This window comes from Camponotus floridanus, unplaced genomic scaffold (assembly GCF_003227725.1).
Source record: "Camponotus floridanus strain SB8 unplaced genomic scaffold, Cflo_v7.5 scaffold98, whole genome shotgun sequence".
Lineage (NCBI taxonomy): Eukaryota > Metazoa > Arthropoda > Insecta > Hymenoptera > Formicidae > Camponotus > Camponotus floridanus.
The window spans coordinates 645,147-661,525 of record NW_020229869.1 but is presented as its reverse complement, the minus strand read 5'-3'; the positions used below and the strand labels follow the sequence as shown (position 1 = coordinate 661,525).

At 30.4% G+C, this 16,379-nt stretch overlaps 2 protein-coding genes across 2 annotated transcripts; both read right to left on the bottom strand.

Annotated features, from left to right (window-relative positions):
- Positions 1-238: 238 nt before the first annotated feature.
- Positions 239-4,123, bottom strand: LOC105250053 (hypothetical protein). Its single transcript, XM_011255926.2, has 9 exons — positions 3,785-4,123; positions 2,694-2,754; positions 2,458-2,610; positions 2,112-2,342; positions 1,739-2,044; positions 1,553-1,657; positions 1,321-1,478; positions 748-1,156; positions 239-468 (listed from the first exon to the last, which is right to left on the bottom strand). Exons 1-9 carry the CDS (start codon positions 3,884-3,886, stop codon positions 239-241), a joined length of 1,755 nt encoding a protein of 584 aa, XP_011254228.1. The 5' UTR covers positions 3,887-4,123.
- Positions 4,124-5,153: 1,030 nt separating this feature from the next.
- Positions 5,154-11,399, bottom strand: LOC105250054 (homogentisate 1,2-dioxygenase). Its single transcript, XM_011255927.2, has 8 exons — positions 11,272-11,399; positions 10,739-10,874; positions 10,117-10,253; positions 9,737-9,923; positions 9,480-9,659; positions 8,891-9,114; positions 8,460-8,586; positions 5,154-5,998 (listed from the first exon to the last, which is right to left on the bottom strand). The coding sequence occupies exons 1-8, from the start codon at positions 11,287-11,289 to the stop codon at positions 5,661-5,663; spliced, it is 1,347 nt and encodes a 448-aa protein (XP_011254229.1). The 5' UTR covers positions 11,290-11,399; the 3' UTR covers positions 5,154-5,660.
- Between the last annotated feature and the right edge of the window lie 4,980 nt (positions 11,400-16,379).

Below are 16,379 nucleotides of genomic sequence, written 5' to 3'. Positions count from 1 at the left end.
TTATAGGATTTTTTAATAGAAAACTATTTTTTATTTGAACTATTGTCACATAAAAAATCATTCATGATATAGAAAATGAATATCTTATGAGTTATATATATATATATATATATATATATATATATATATAAATTGAACTTGTGATTCATATATATATATATATATATATATATATATATATATATATGAATCACTATATATATATATATATATATATATATATATATATATATATAAATCACAAGTTCAATTTGTCGATGTGAAATTCACAGTCATTCTTCGTAAAATTAAAGTCAAGGTTCTTTTCTTCACTAACCTCGCCAAGTAAATTCAATTCATCAATATTTGTCGTAAAAGATTGAGGTATGACATCGTCATTCGGTATATCAAGCTTATAAACCTCATTGGACCGATCGATTTTAATGTCTTGTACTTTTTCATTCTTAATGATTGATGACAACAAACCATCTAAAAAATTCAAATTGACTGATTACTAAAAGTGTTGACATAATGTCAGTGATAATAACAATGATGACAACTTTATCGAGTGAAACGAATAAAAAAAAATATACAAAAATTATTTTAGTAGTGTTAATTTTTAGTAGTGTTTAGAAGTATATATATATATATATATATATATATATATATATATATACTTCAATATAAAAATAAAAAAAATGTACAAGATGACAACAAGAACATTGTTAAAATAGTAAAAAAAAGAATCTACTTTTGATTGCGACTTACCAGTTTCATCGGTGTTTTTCATCGGTGTACTACTAGCTTCGTTTTCAAAAATCTTTATCGTGGCGCATCTAATGCTTTCCAATAATTTTGTATCCGATGCCGTCAGAAATCGCAAGCAACTGATACCATGGATCGTTTTCACAAGCTTCGTCAGATTCTCAGGTAAATGGAACTTCTTAAAGAGTCGCGCTTCTTCTGGTATATGATCTGACTTACAGTATGGCAGGTATACCGCATAATATCTCTTGTTTCTCTGCGGATAGTTCTCTTTCAGCAGACGTAACAAATGATTATCCACGTTTCGATAAATGATCGTTGTATCAGATTTCACAGATGACATCGGCGGGGATGTCACGATTAACACAACATTCGCAGCCTGAAACGCGATATTGCACCAGAGTCCCGGATCCTGCAACAACGTTATAAGATATTATATTTTCCTGTATTAATTAATTAATTAATTTTATTATTATATTTGTGTCATCACAAACTCTTATTACAAATTTATTATCACAAATTTATTTTGCAATAATTAAAATTGTAGACATACCGATTTATTAATTCATTACTTACTTTGCTGGTAGTTTCTGGGATGTCAAACATATCTATCATGACGTTGATATTACAACATTTCAAATATTTTGTCAATTCCGCCATTACATTCACGTGTGCCGGGTGTGTCGGGGAGTAGACCAGCAAACAATTTGGTCTTATTGCTATTCTCTTTAAAACTAATTAATAGATCCGTATAAAAAGATAAGAATAATTTATTGAAAAAAATATCAAGAAAAAATTAAATTCTTACCTTTCTTCCTATAAAGTTTAAACGCATGATACAACGCGTACAATAAGACTGGTGGTATCCATATTAGACTGATTATCATAATCAGCAATCGATCGGACTCGTGTTCTAAGAAATGCAATTTAAAACGATATTAAGCAAGTCGTTAATGTTACGAGATAAAAAATTGCTTCGCTAAATTATCTTTACTTATGCATATATACGGCGATGTACTATTCGCGCATCCATATTTATCACACTTTGGATGTAACGCCGCGACTTTGACGTAATACACGCCATCCGGCGCCGAGAAATTATACCGTATGAGTCCATTATTTTTGTTCTTGGATATAATTGCAGTGCTGACCGATTTCGTACCGTTATTAATTAACCATACTTTATATTTCGTCACATTGTACGTCAATGGAAGTGATTGTACGTACACCGCTAGATTCGATAAATCCGATAAATCTATGTACATAAAAGGCGTGAAGTTTTCGACTGGGACGCCATCCTCTGAAAAATTCGTACAGATACAATTTATAAACAACAAAGATGAAGAATCATGGAAGAAAGGACTTACCGATAAATTTGTGTTGCGGCACATAGAAAATATATTTTTTACTGTACACGAAATTTTCGCCGATCATAAGATACTCCAAGCGATACGGGGATCCTTCATACGTAGCATCGGAAAATGGACACGACACGTATAGTTCTTTTGGTGCAGGATGAGTAGCGTTTCCGTACAATTCAACGTATCTACACGCATTCTCATTCTCGTTGGCGATATTTTGATACCGTATAATTAACCCTATTTTAAAAATAAATTTTTAGTGTAAAAGTGGGGATGCTGCAGTGGAAGATATTTAATTAAATATTTGTCTTTAAATTGAATATTAAATATTTTGATAGTGATATTTCCTTACTATGAAAATTAATATCTGAGATCGATATATTAAATGCTGTCGCTTTTTTTTGTTCAACTTCAAAGTTTTTCATGTATGCATATAATGCAAAGATTGCGTTATCTTGTTTAGATGATTTCTTATCGGCTTCGTCAAACTTTAACTTTGCGCAATCTAAAAAGTCATGCAATAATGCGTAATTTCATTCATAAAAGAGAGAATCTTCGTTAATTTATATTCTTTATTATATTCTTTACCTTTCCCATGTTCTACCCGCGTTAATACACATCGGAAACCTGGTGTTGGTACCAGGTGAGTCTAAAAAAATAAAAAAAATTATTACAGGTATAAAATATTTCAAAAATTACAAAAAACTTAAAAACTCGACGTAGGATTAAGTACATAAATTGAAATTATTTAATAAAATTATTCTTAGCTCCAGAAAATAAAATAAAAGAATATTACAAAAAGACAAACACAACGTTTCGGTCTCTAAACCTCTTCAATGTCATACAAATCAAAATGATAATGGAATCGAACAAAAGAAGAAAATAACATTGAAAATGATATTGCTTCAATTATATTTATTTCGTCATTTTGATTTGTATGACATTGAAAAAGATCTGGATAAGACCGAAACGTTAAGACCGACATGAAACGTTTGTCTTTTTTGTAATATTCTCTTATTTTATTTTTTTAGATGTAAGAATAATTTGATTAAATAATTTCAATTCCGTAATTAATCTTACGTCGGGTTTCTAAATCTTTTGTAATTTTTTATTTATATCATATGACCCTTTACTTCTCGTAATATTTGTCTATGTATGTATAATACTGATAAGTAATCAATTCAAGGTAAAAGATTGTTATACTGATTGAATAAAAAGATAAATTTTTATTTTAAATCTTATATCAGTTACATATAATGCAAAAATAATATTTGTTCATTATCTCTGTACAATTATATATATATAAATGAGCAATTTAGATCTATACTAAGCATATTTATAGGAGTAGTCATCATGCGTAAGCCAATCACATCACGTTTGCATAATTTACATGTTGTTTTGAGAATATTACTTTGAAAACAGAAGTTACATAACAAGATTAATTTATGTTATAAAATGATAAAAAAAAGATTGTATTCACGATCTAACTTTCATTTTAAGATTAATATTTCATTAACAAATCAATATATAAAGAAAAGTGTGCAATTTTTTGAGACACCCTATGTATATATGCCATGTGATGTTACTGATCATTTGAAATCGATGTACATATTACATCTGTATGTATATGGGTGTGTTTTATTGTGCTGTACGTGTGACAAATAGAATATAATACTTACTAGATTTTGACAGTAATCTGGATAACAATATGAAGCTAAGGCACGTTCAGTCAAAAAACACAGAACTATCACGAAGAAGAAGCTAAGGATTGTTACACGCATTTTTAGGTTACCCGTTATTTGACAATACACAACACTTGATAGACAACACGTGTCATCGACCTCAACATATCAAACGCTTTGAAGCTTGACAACGACTCCGATTTTCACGATGTCATCTCGTATACTCCGATTTACATGCTTCGTCGTAGATTTAAACAACGTAAAATATGCGTGCACAATGCGAAACAGCAAATATTTCTATCAGACGAGACTAACTGCGTATCGGCACAATGAAGACTCTGCTGGAAATGATAGGTACTGCTTACATCGCTTGGAGTCGACAAAAACGATCTCTACAAAGTATCAATGATTCAATGATCAAATCTTTGAATCAATCAATGAATAAAAATCAATAAACAAAAAATTACTATACGAACTATTATATAAGTAAGAAAAAACCAAGAGAGAAAAATATGGCATTATATCATCTTTTCTTCGATGCTTTAAATTATAACAAATATAATACGTGCTTTGTAAAATATAAATCTAAAAATATGATCGATAAAAGGAAGAAGATAAATTTTCTTAGATTTTGATAAGATAAAAAGCAAGCATTAAAACAATATTGATAACTTTCAAACTATTAGAAAAATTAAACATAAGATATAATTAGAGTAAGAGGAACTAACAGCATTATTTTTATAACTTTTATTTTCTAAATTCTACAGAAAACGAGATATATATTAAAAAGAAGGATAAAATTTGATACGTGTTTAAAAAAAGGATTATTTAAATCACAAAATTATCATGCGCGTTGGAACATAAAATAAAAAATAGTATAATTCATATTTATCTTTATAGTTGGTTGATTTCATAAACGTCAGATTATAGATAAGATGATTTATTACAAACTGCTTTACTAGAAACAAGAATTGCTTATAATTATAATATATAATGCAATGTTAAAAATGAGTACATTACTATTTTTATATACTATTACACAAAATATTTCAGTTTTTCAACGAATTCGTTGGTTAATCATAATTAAAAATTGGCTTATTAACCTTATTTTATTTGCAACATTAAAATGTCGAGAATAATTTAATTAAGATTATATGTGTTTTTCTTTTTTCTTCAAAAAAAGATTCTTTTACTTTTTAATTAAAGCACTTTCCATTTAAATTTAATTACGCTGGTTCTTTTAATTGAAAATATATTTATTATTATGAATAAGTTTACGTTTATGTTATTATGAAAGTTTCGAGACACCATATACACACCGCCTCCTTATCTAACATACTTTCGTCAAATCGCATTGCGTCGTGTCTTGGTAGACGGTAAATGCGATTAAAAGTTCTTTGCACTCAGTAACACATTCTTCATGCGGACGCGATATTGTCGATGTAGCGAATTTATAATCAATTTGCAACTGCACGCACCAGATAATTTTATATTTTTGCACGATATGTTTCGGACGCGACACGCTATGAAAAGATTTCTTGGAGGAGAAAAAGATGGTAACAGGACGCACAACAATATATATATATACATACATACATATATATATATATATATATATATATATATATATATACAACTGTAAAAGATATTTAAAAAACTCTTTATATCATGCAGTCATTAGTGAAAGGGAAAATATGCTCTGTTTGAAAGAGAAAAGCTTTCTATCTCATCAAAACAAATCAAAAAAGAAAGTAAACATACGATCATCTAAAAACACATGCTCTTAAAAAGTCTAACAATAAAACAAACAAAATGAAAAATATCAAAGATTTATCTTATTGATAATGGTCGATCGCGTTAAGATGCAAATTCATTAATAATTGCGTGCATTTAAACTATCGACGGCGATAGGCTCGAAGTTCTTCCGTAGATCCTGCCAGCATTCATAGTAGGCATCGTCCAGCTTGTTGCAGAATTTACTGGCCCATTCCGTCACGGCCATGCTGTACGAGGTCTCGAACATAAATGCTTGCATACCGTCGCCGATGCGTTCCGGTTTCAGTTCGTTTTTGGTCGCGGCCTCGAAGCATTGCTTATCAGGACCGTGTGGAGTCATGACAGAGTGTAATGATGCACCACCAGCAGAGAAACCGTTCTCCTTCGCTTCATAACGACCTTTTATAAGTCCCATAAATTCGCTCATGCAATTTCCTAAAAATTAAACAGCAAAGTTTTCAAAGTATATTTTTCTTAATAATTTATATAAGCTGTGAAAAAGAGATAATAAATTTATAATATATTATTAACTTTCACTACTGTTTGATAATATAAATAACAAATGTAATATATCAATATAAATTACTGTATCTAAAATAAGACAAAGAAACAAAGTATAATAAGAAAAACAAACATGTTATTTCTTCTAAACATAAATTTTGTTAAACATAAATTATTACAACTGACATAATGACATTTCAAAAGAAGCTATTATTGAATCAATCGCCTAATTATGTAAATTAATCCGCAAAATATGTCCGAAATTTATGTATGGAATTGAATCCAAACATTAATTAAATTTTTTAAATAATTTTTAAATAATGACTTAATTTCCTTAATGATATTATAATGGATATTTTCGAGATCCGACATGCCTGTTAATAGCTGTCAAATAAATTAAAATCATCATTTAAATAATGAATCACCGTTGAGTTTCGTCATTGATTCGTATCATTGAAAAACCAGCATGCGAAACGAGCGCATATTGCGCGTCATGACGATTCGCGATCACACAATGAGATGCACCGGGATCTGTAATGGAAATTCCGCGCATTTTGCATATTATCGTTCTCCACGCGCTGCCGACTTATTCATTAATGTGGAGAATGGTCCGCATTGAAAATACGCCGCTATACTGGTTATCAAATCTCGGAGAAAGCAGCGAACAGCTACTCTTACTGACACTCGCTAGTATTTTGAGATACGTATCATATGTTTCATATTGCATAGCTTCATATTAATGAAATAAAAATCTTATGTCTTTCAATATATGTGATATATACACTCCATAAAAAACTAACTAACTTTCATAAATTTCACTATTTTAAGATAAAAGAAAGAAATACAATTATTTTAAAAAAGCAAGCAAATAATTGTATTACTAGTTTAAAATGTCATTGAAATATTTCACGAATTAATTTTATTCTATAAAATCTATTTATTTGAATCTATAAAACGACTTTTCCGCAATTATGTGGGAGATTTTAATGTTATACAAATGAAAAACTCTAATACTAATTTTTTCATTATTATTTTCTTATTTTTTACTTGCTTTCTTAAAATAATTGCTCTCTTCCTGTTTTTTCTTTTCCCTAGAATAATTAAATTTATAAAATCTTTTTCTATAAAAATATACATTGTATTAAATTATTTATACTGATAAATAATTATTTGACAAAATATTAATATTTCATAAAAAGATATAATTGCAGTCATCTTTTCATAATAATTTTCATAATAATTTTCATAATAATTTTCTACTGATACAATTATTTATTGATTAAATATGCATAAATATGCAAAATTGTTTTAATAATGAAATATATTTACACATTCGATATTCGATGATAAAATTAATTACTTTCTCCTCTCGTAACAAGTAAAGAATTTTTTGTCGGATTTTAATAAGATTCTCGATATAATCAATTAATTTTACAATCAGAAAATATCATCACGCGTTTAGTTCATTACAATTATCCTAATCGAATCCTATAATTTCGCGTGTAATTTCTATACAATGGAACGGACGCTCTCGGGGTTTTGATAATGATCGCTTCTTGTAGTTTTCAATTACTTAACCCGTAAGGATGCCTTCTCGTCGATAAGCATTATACCTATGCCTCTTTCTCTTTGCACGCAACTTTCTCAACAAGAGCGCAATAATAAGTACAGTGAAACACAACAGCAATAATGACGACAAGGACGACTGCGACATTAAACGAAAGTGGCCCATTCCGTCTTGTAATCGATCGGATTGTGATAGAAAATCGGTGAAACGACCTATCGAAGAAAGAGACATTGTGCGATCGGAAAAAATTTCGAGTTTTCTCTGTGCTAACTCAATTGCACAATTTTCAGAAGCGCTCTTCCGGAACAAAGACGCCACCGAGTCGAGTTCGGCGGAATACTTGCTCGAACTCCTGTCGTATATACTTGACTCGTGATATTAGAGCAGATCTTATAATTTCAATATATCATATTCACAGTAAACATGTTATATAGATCAATGAGAATCCGTAATTCAAACATCATGTAATTACAAATAATTATCAAGTAACAAAAATTCAGAAAAGATAAATCAAAAAAGAATTTAAAACAGACGTTTTAAACATCTAAAGTCATCTTTTGATGTCTTATATTCATTCAAAACCATTATTTATCAAACTTGCATTTTTCATTAAATGAAAGTTTAAATGGATATAGAAACTATGACATTTATGGCTCACGAATAATGTTTCAGTAATCTTATCAGATTTCACTGGCGTATCCTGTGATTTCTTTTATATATTAATTTGATATAAAAAGAAATTAATAACGCGTACCGGGCATTGTCCTTATTTCTTTTAGCTAAAATCATGTATATGGGCGCAAAAGGAATATATTACTTTCTACTTACGATGATAATAAGGGGGTCGGAAAGTATGCTCCTGCACGGACCATCGGGGTGGAAAGATCACAAAGTCGGCCGCGGCGGTTCCAGGCTTGTTAGTAGGACAAGTCAGCACAGTAAAAATAGACGGATCCTGTGGAATTAAATAAATTATTCAAATTATTTTGAGACAGAAATGTTTACTATATATATATATTATATTATATTAAATACATGCAAAAATTTGAAATTTAATCTATATATTAAAAAGAATTAAGGAAGAGAAAGAGAGAGAAGAAATTTAGCGCATCAGTGAAGATAATATTCAATTATTAATCCTCTTCCTGTACTATTACATAGAAACTTTAGCTGACATATATGAGAAATTTTACACGTGTAGAAATTTCCTTTCAGATCTCAGAACTTTCTTGGATCTATGATTTTGAAAATCTACTCACGCAGTGGTCAAAGGAGACTGAATTGATGACCATAAATTTATCGAGATCATATTTATAAGGTACGTAATTGCCATGCCATGCGACCACATCGAAGGGACTGTGATCTTGATCGGCTACAAACAGCTTTCCCTGATATTTGCATACGATCTCGTAATCAGTCTCGAGATCCTCGTACCAAGCTACCGGTGTCTGAAAGTCTCTCGGACTCGCCAGACCGTTCGCTCCTACAAATTAGCTTATTAAATTGGTCGTTCAAGAAATATTAATTAATCAAGTTAATTCATCCATTTTCAATTGAAAAAATTTAATTCTTCAACAATGCGATGTAGAATTATACTTTTCACAAAGTTCGGTCTTGAAAATTTAATATAAAGAGTTTAAAATCTGACATTAAAAATCATAAATTGGATCCGTTTTCTAAAATTTCTAAAAATATAGATAACATAGATAATATAAATAAAGATAGATAATATGGATAAAATAGGTTCCATTTTCTAAAGATTCTAAAAATATAGATAATATAGATAATATAGATAAAATATAGATAACTCTGAAATTTCTATGCGTGATCGTTCGAATCTATGATTACCTATCGGTCCCAAGTCCGGCAGCTGAAAGTGATTGTCAAAGACCTCGAGAATGTAACCTCTGGATGGACCGAAAACAGTGACAGAAAATCGCATTCCCTGCTGAATAACGCATATCTCGTTCGGTTCGCATCGCATCTTTCCGAATTCGGTGGTGATCTGCAGAGCGCCCAATTGCGGTACTGCAATCAGGATTTCGTTTTAACATATGTATGTTTTTTTAAGAAAAGTATAATGTCGCCTTCCTACTACTACCTACCGATGAGAAAATCACCATCGGCGTTATAGAAAGCTCTATCTTTCATAGAAGCATTGCACAAATACATATGTATCGCGACACCCTGACGCATTCTGGGATCGCCAGCACCACACAGAGTATGAAGACCTTTGATAAAATCGACTTCAGGATCTTGTCGACTAGGGACGTCAAAAGTCTTCCATCTTAGCTGGAAACGCGAATGGTTAATTTCGGAGAAATAATTTTTTATTTTTCAATACTTCACTTGAAGATTTCAGTGCAACAAATAGATCTATTTCATCTTTTTTTAATTTGAAAAATTTAATCTCAAACTTGAGAGAGAAAACTGAATTTAGATTAAATATTTAATTAAATCATTATAATATTCTTAGATTCGATACCTGATTGGGATTTGGATATGTCTTGTTCCAGTCGTAAGATTCGTTATCGTAAGCTCGATTAAAGACCTTGAACGGTTTATGAACGACAGATGGTTTTATCCGATAGAGCCACGACCTTTTATTTTGATTTCGTGGAACTAAGAAGTAAAAATAATAGCATTTTCGAAAATGATATTGCGTAATAAAATATTAAATTATTATAGATGAAAATATATGAAAAATTATTAATATAAAATTTATGTGAAAAATAATTTAAACAATTAATTCAGAATTGTAATATCTTAAAATAGTGACTTGTAATGTTTTAATGCTTCACTCAAAGTCTGATAAGAGTATTACGTAAAGATTCGTGAAGGGAATCTTCCTTAATTACGATTCAAAAATTTTTCATTACTTAAATTTTATAAAATTACACTTTTTTTTTAATCTCAGTTAATGATTTTCTAACTTAATTCTAAAACACATTAATTTTTTAAATTTTAATTTCGGACTTTATGTTTATATTATAAATATATGAAAAGTCTCAAATTTGTATATACTTACACAAAATACAAAATATTCTTTAAGACACATTGCTCCAAAAATATCGAAAGGATTCCGAATGAAACGCGATTTTACTCACCGGTGAATGCTGTTCCCGATAATTGTTCGGCGTAAAGATTATATGGACATTTCTGCGGATTATTCTGCCCAACAGGCAGCGCCCCAGGACAACGCGTATCCTCGCTGAATAATTCGCATCCGAAACCCGTAAGATACTGAAAAAATACATATCACTTTTCTATGTTCACTTCGAAAATACTATTATTTTTTCTTATTAGATTAACTAGTTACATTAGCTCTCATTATATCAAATTTTCTTTAATTTTTATAGGTTTCAAATCAAAATTATATTGCAATTAATTGTATATTTTTATATACTTATTTAAAATAGAATAATACTATTTTAAATTTTAAAAATATATCACGAAAAGCTTTAACTCTCGAATTTACAAAATATATATATACATTTATAAAGACGATTTCCTAACTATCTTCATCATAAAAAAACGATACAACATATATAAAATATATTTTAGCATGACAAGAATAAAAATTACAAATTGAATTTAAAATAAAAACTTAGGATCGATATCGAAATAATAGCCTGATTACCTTAAGCTCGTCCTTCATGATGCAGCGAAAATCTTTCCTCTAGAGGCACGACGTCGCTTTCGTTAACGAAATAAAATTTCCACGGCACTCCTCCGCTTTATATAAATGCGGTCGTCCTTAGATACAATGACGACGAGAAGTTATACAGAAAACATGTTTATCTGCTCGTGGACCAATCAGGCGCAACTATCCACATAGGCACGACTAACTACACGTTAATAGATATAGCTCTTAGACTCTGATAGTTAATTAAAGAATCAGAAATTCCATATTTCTTTACGATTTATCGTTGAGTTTTTCGTGGCCTAGACGAGCCTCTTGCAACAGCAGCATAGTTCATCGATTTACTAATCGTTGTATAATCTTATCGACACGTGTGACTCGTATTCAAATTAGCTCCTAATATAGTCAGATATTTTCCACAGCATCATGTCAAATAAATCTTTTTTTTGTTTTAATGTTCAAAAGTAAATCTCAAGAATTTATTTAGACGAAATTCAATAATTCACAATGTTGAGATAATATAGACAACATAGAAATATTCTATATATATCTTTATGTATTTTTCTAAATTGTATACGTATCTAATTTTATACGATTGAGCAATAATTTCCCCAATTATAAAATTAAATTTGCATGAAGTATAAGACTTATCATAAACAAGATATAGTTCGAAAATCTTTAAAAAATTCGTTTCTAATATTTCTCAACATTTCTTTTTTAAATAAAAAAAATTATATTATTATTCTTATTTATATTCTCCTTTGCGTATCTTTAATATATCTAAATATAATGTATGTATATTAAATATGTAACGTAGTACTTTTTTTAAGACAAAAATAATATATGAATGCTTTGCATAGATTTTCCTTTAAATAATTATGTTTATTGCATACTGATCAGGTATGTGATTTCTATCGTGGTTTATTAAAAACACTCTTATATCTCTAAGAAAGATTTATAAGCAAAATAGGTGTGTATGACTTGAAAAGTATCACACTTCATGTTAATTATTTTACGTCATTTTATAATTTACAAACTCGTCTTGTTTGCTATATTTAATATCATATCAAGGTATGCACGCTTATTTTTCAGTATTTTATAGTATACAGTACGTTCTACTTATATTTATAAGGTTATTATATTCTTTTATTAATAATTTTATATTATTATATTTTATTAATAATTTGATAAAAATATAACAAATGAGTTACATCAATTATATTTTATAATATTTTAATTATATTATAGTATGCTTTATCTCACAGATTCGTATAGATTACAATACAAGATTAATAAAAATCTTCAAAATTCTCATTCTCAAAGATTAATAAAAATCTTCAAAATTCTCATATATTTATTATGATAAGATAATGTTATATTTGTATCGTTTTTCGTCAAACTTAATCGATTATCTTGCAATTACAGAAATATTTAAATTCGCAGCATCGCATACTTTCATAGAAATATGCCCATCAGAAAATTTTATAAATTTATCTTAGCACTTTATAAATTTATTTAATCGTCTTCACCTTGATGATTACTTATCAGTTTTCGCGAAAAGTTTGTTGACTGCGAGAAAGTTTCACGCCAAACGAGTACGCCTTCTCGCATCTTTGATGTAATTACACGCGAGTTTCTATCAATCATGATTGCAAAGACGTTTATCTTGCTACGATAAAGTCGAAGACGCAAAAGAAATCGTTTTAATTCAAAAATTCGCTATTAATATTAAAAGAAAAAGAATAATGTATATGTGTGTTGCAATCAATATTATATAAATAAGATTTATTTGTGTTTTTCATGTTTTTCTTATATAATGTTGCATTATATTAAAATATACTTGATACGTGTCGCATATAAAATAGATTTTATTTATACGCAAATATCAATTTTCTATCATTTTACATAGAATTACATTTGCATCAGTTAATAATTGATAATACACATTCAATTATAGTAATAAAGTTTCAAACTTTTAAACTCATTCAAATAGCAGCAACTGCAATGCAGAAAATAACGTTCGCCATAACCAAGACATTTGCTATAATTGTGCTCTATATTCTCGAACTTTCACCGCGAGAAAGATTAGTTATTTACTGATGACACATAATGACAAGCCAATCACGTTCGCTTGCAAAAATTTTTACAATACGAACAGAACCAACGAAACGTTTTCAAGAATCGATCATGATATGAGTGAGTGATTGGAACGAGTTTTATGACGGAAACGACGAGTTTAATTATGATGCGTAGTGAATTTGCATATGATCACGCGTTGTTTTTATGAGCGACCATCGCGCAGAAAAAGAATTTATAATAATTATAGCACTTGATATAGCTGCAGACAGTTTTTTAAGTCGCGGTTATATCAAGAATAAATCGATAGAGGCGACAGAGCACGACAATCTCACGATAATCGTGACAAAGCAATTAAAACAATTCGCAACATTGTGGCAGTAAGATAGTTTCTACGTCAAAAGTTGCCTGTTTACGATAAAAAAATAAGCGTTAATTAATATATATTTTAAACAACGAACTTTTATATTTCTTGCAAAAATAAAATTCATTGCGTAGCTTATTATTTATTTGTTCAACTAATCAAAGTTTACTTGCAAAATTAGTTTATTGTTTTTTAATGTGCACGCATATAATGCTTCTATTGCAAAGTTGATCGCTTATGATGAAATAAATATCTCTATTTATTTCCATATATATTTATACGAATCAATTTTACTGCCAAGATTTACTCAATTTTGCAAAAATAAATTTTAATTATACTAGAAAAGCTCTAACATACTTTATACATTGCACAACATCGCTCTAACTGGTTTTCAAAGTAAAATTCAAGTAATAGTGCAAAAATTTTTGATAAGAGACTGGTTATATCGAGAAGTACTGAATTTTTTAAACGTTGGCTCAGAAACCGCTTGAACTGGTTTCATTCTGATCGCGGAAAATGCCAAATTTCTTAAAAGCCAATATATACCAAGATTCAACTTTATAGATAATTTAACAAATGCCAAATTTAGCCATCTTTGATAGTTCTATTCTTAAATTCCATTAATCATTACATTTTGTCATGTTATTTCAATTAAAATAATGAAATTTATGTTGAAAAAATTTTGAATTATTTGTATATATTATTTTATATTAATTATTTTTATATTCTTTTACATAAATTTATATTTTATATTAATTATAAAGTAATTACTCAAGTTTCTTTTTTTATGCTCAGACTATTAGCCTTGTTCGATTAATTAGTCACGAGAAGAGAACAATACTAAAGTAACCATTATCGCCACTATAAAATGAACGGAAAAAAGGAACGATCCATACTGAAAAGATCGGCTTTCTTCATGTGAAATTGAGAATTGCTCAATCCTATAAATTACTAGTATTCGCAGGAAATTGTATGATAATCCTACGAATTATGAGTTTCTATTCATAAACATTTATTGTTGCAAAAACTGACAAAATTCGCACTGAGACTCGTAGCGGCACCTGCGAGAAGAGATGCAACGCAATAGCACAAAGATCATTCTTTACAGTTATAGTGAGATCAGGCGAGAGGAGGAGGTGAGAAAATCGAGCAGAGGTGGGAGAGACATAAGACGCCGCTAAGAGAAGAAAGAGCGGTGCCACCTCGTGGTGACGACGACTTCTCTCTTGTCCATCTTGCTCGAGAAGAGACTTCCTTTTGCATATTTCGAGAGAAAGAATTAACGGCGAATGCAGATGCATGTTTAAAGAAAAAGAACTCAATCTCCTGTGCACGCTTTCTAAGTCGCGTTTACTTTTCAAAAGGATACGTGTCGCCTTCTCGTCAAACTAAAATATAAAATAAAAATGTTGATACTAATTTGTACTGATATGTTATGTTTTGATAAAAACTTTCGTAACCAAAAAACAATAAAAGTAAAAAAATGATGAATCAAATTTTTCTGTTAATTCTCATTTAAATTAATGTAAAAATTATGTTAAAAATTAATCTAATTCATTATGTAGCACATTATGTTTTCTTAAATGCTCAAGAATTTTCAAACACAATTTCTATCACATAATAACGCAGCATTAATATATGAAGAAAGAACCACAAAATTCCCCCATAAATAGCGTCTATAGATATATAAAGAACAATAAGCGTTTATAAAGTGTCTATAAAAGCGTCTATAAAGCGTTTATAAATATTTAAAGAACAATTTCCCAAAATTTCTTAAATATTTATTATATAAAATCAATTGAAAACTTTGAAGATTTCTGCCAATGAAAACTTTCCGAGGATTAGCCGGACATCCTATCAAAAATCACTGGTAAACTGGAGCGTAGCGGAATAACGTCGCAGGATCTGACGACGTCGGGAGTAGGGCAGCGCGAGGAAAGGCAAAAGGACGAGAGATCCGAGAAAAGTCTCTCCGATGGACAGAGCGCCGAAGAGTCGCATCCCTACCTCGGTATCTAACGTACGAGAACAGGTGGGCTCTCGCCGATCTGCTCGAGAGCGACGAGAGAGTCCCGGTCCGCCGCTTCCTGCGCTCGCACCGGTCTCCTCCGAGAGAGAGAATCGTGCTCGTGTGAGTTCGTTGGCCGACCGTCACCCGCGCGCGCCCGTTTTCCCGATCGCTATCCTGCGCTGATCGCTGGACTCTAAAAGCTAAGCGTGAATTCTGGAAACTGGATCGGAAAAGGGCACCTCAACCCGATAAACATCGACGCTGATCCGATCGCGCTTCGTCGTTCGAAAAGGAGAAAACCTGGTGCACTCGCAGTTCGAGAAATCGACCCGCGTCACCCGGCAAACCAGCCGGCAGGTGCTAACTCGCGCGTAACTCCGGTGTTAGCTTTGAGTCACAGTCGCACGACTGCTCGCGTTGGCCGGACGTGCTCACCGAATAGACAAGAGTCAATGAAAAATTGTGTGTGGAAAGTTTCCAGAATTTTGAACGATTCTTCTGCAGAGAAATTAAAAAATCTGGAGATATATCCGGAGATATCCTGAGAATTTTTTTCAAAATGGAAGATTTTGGATGGAACAGAAGATAATCAGCTGTGCAAGATCAAAAAGATTCTAAGAATATTTTCAAGTATGATTAGTGATCAGGAATGAC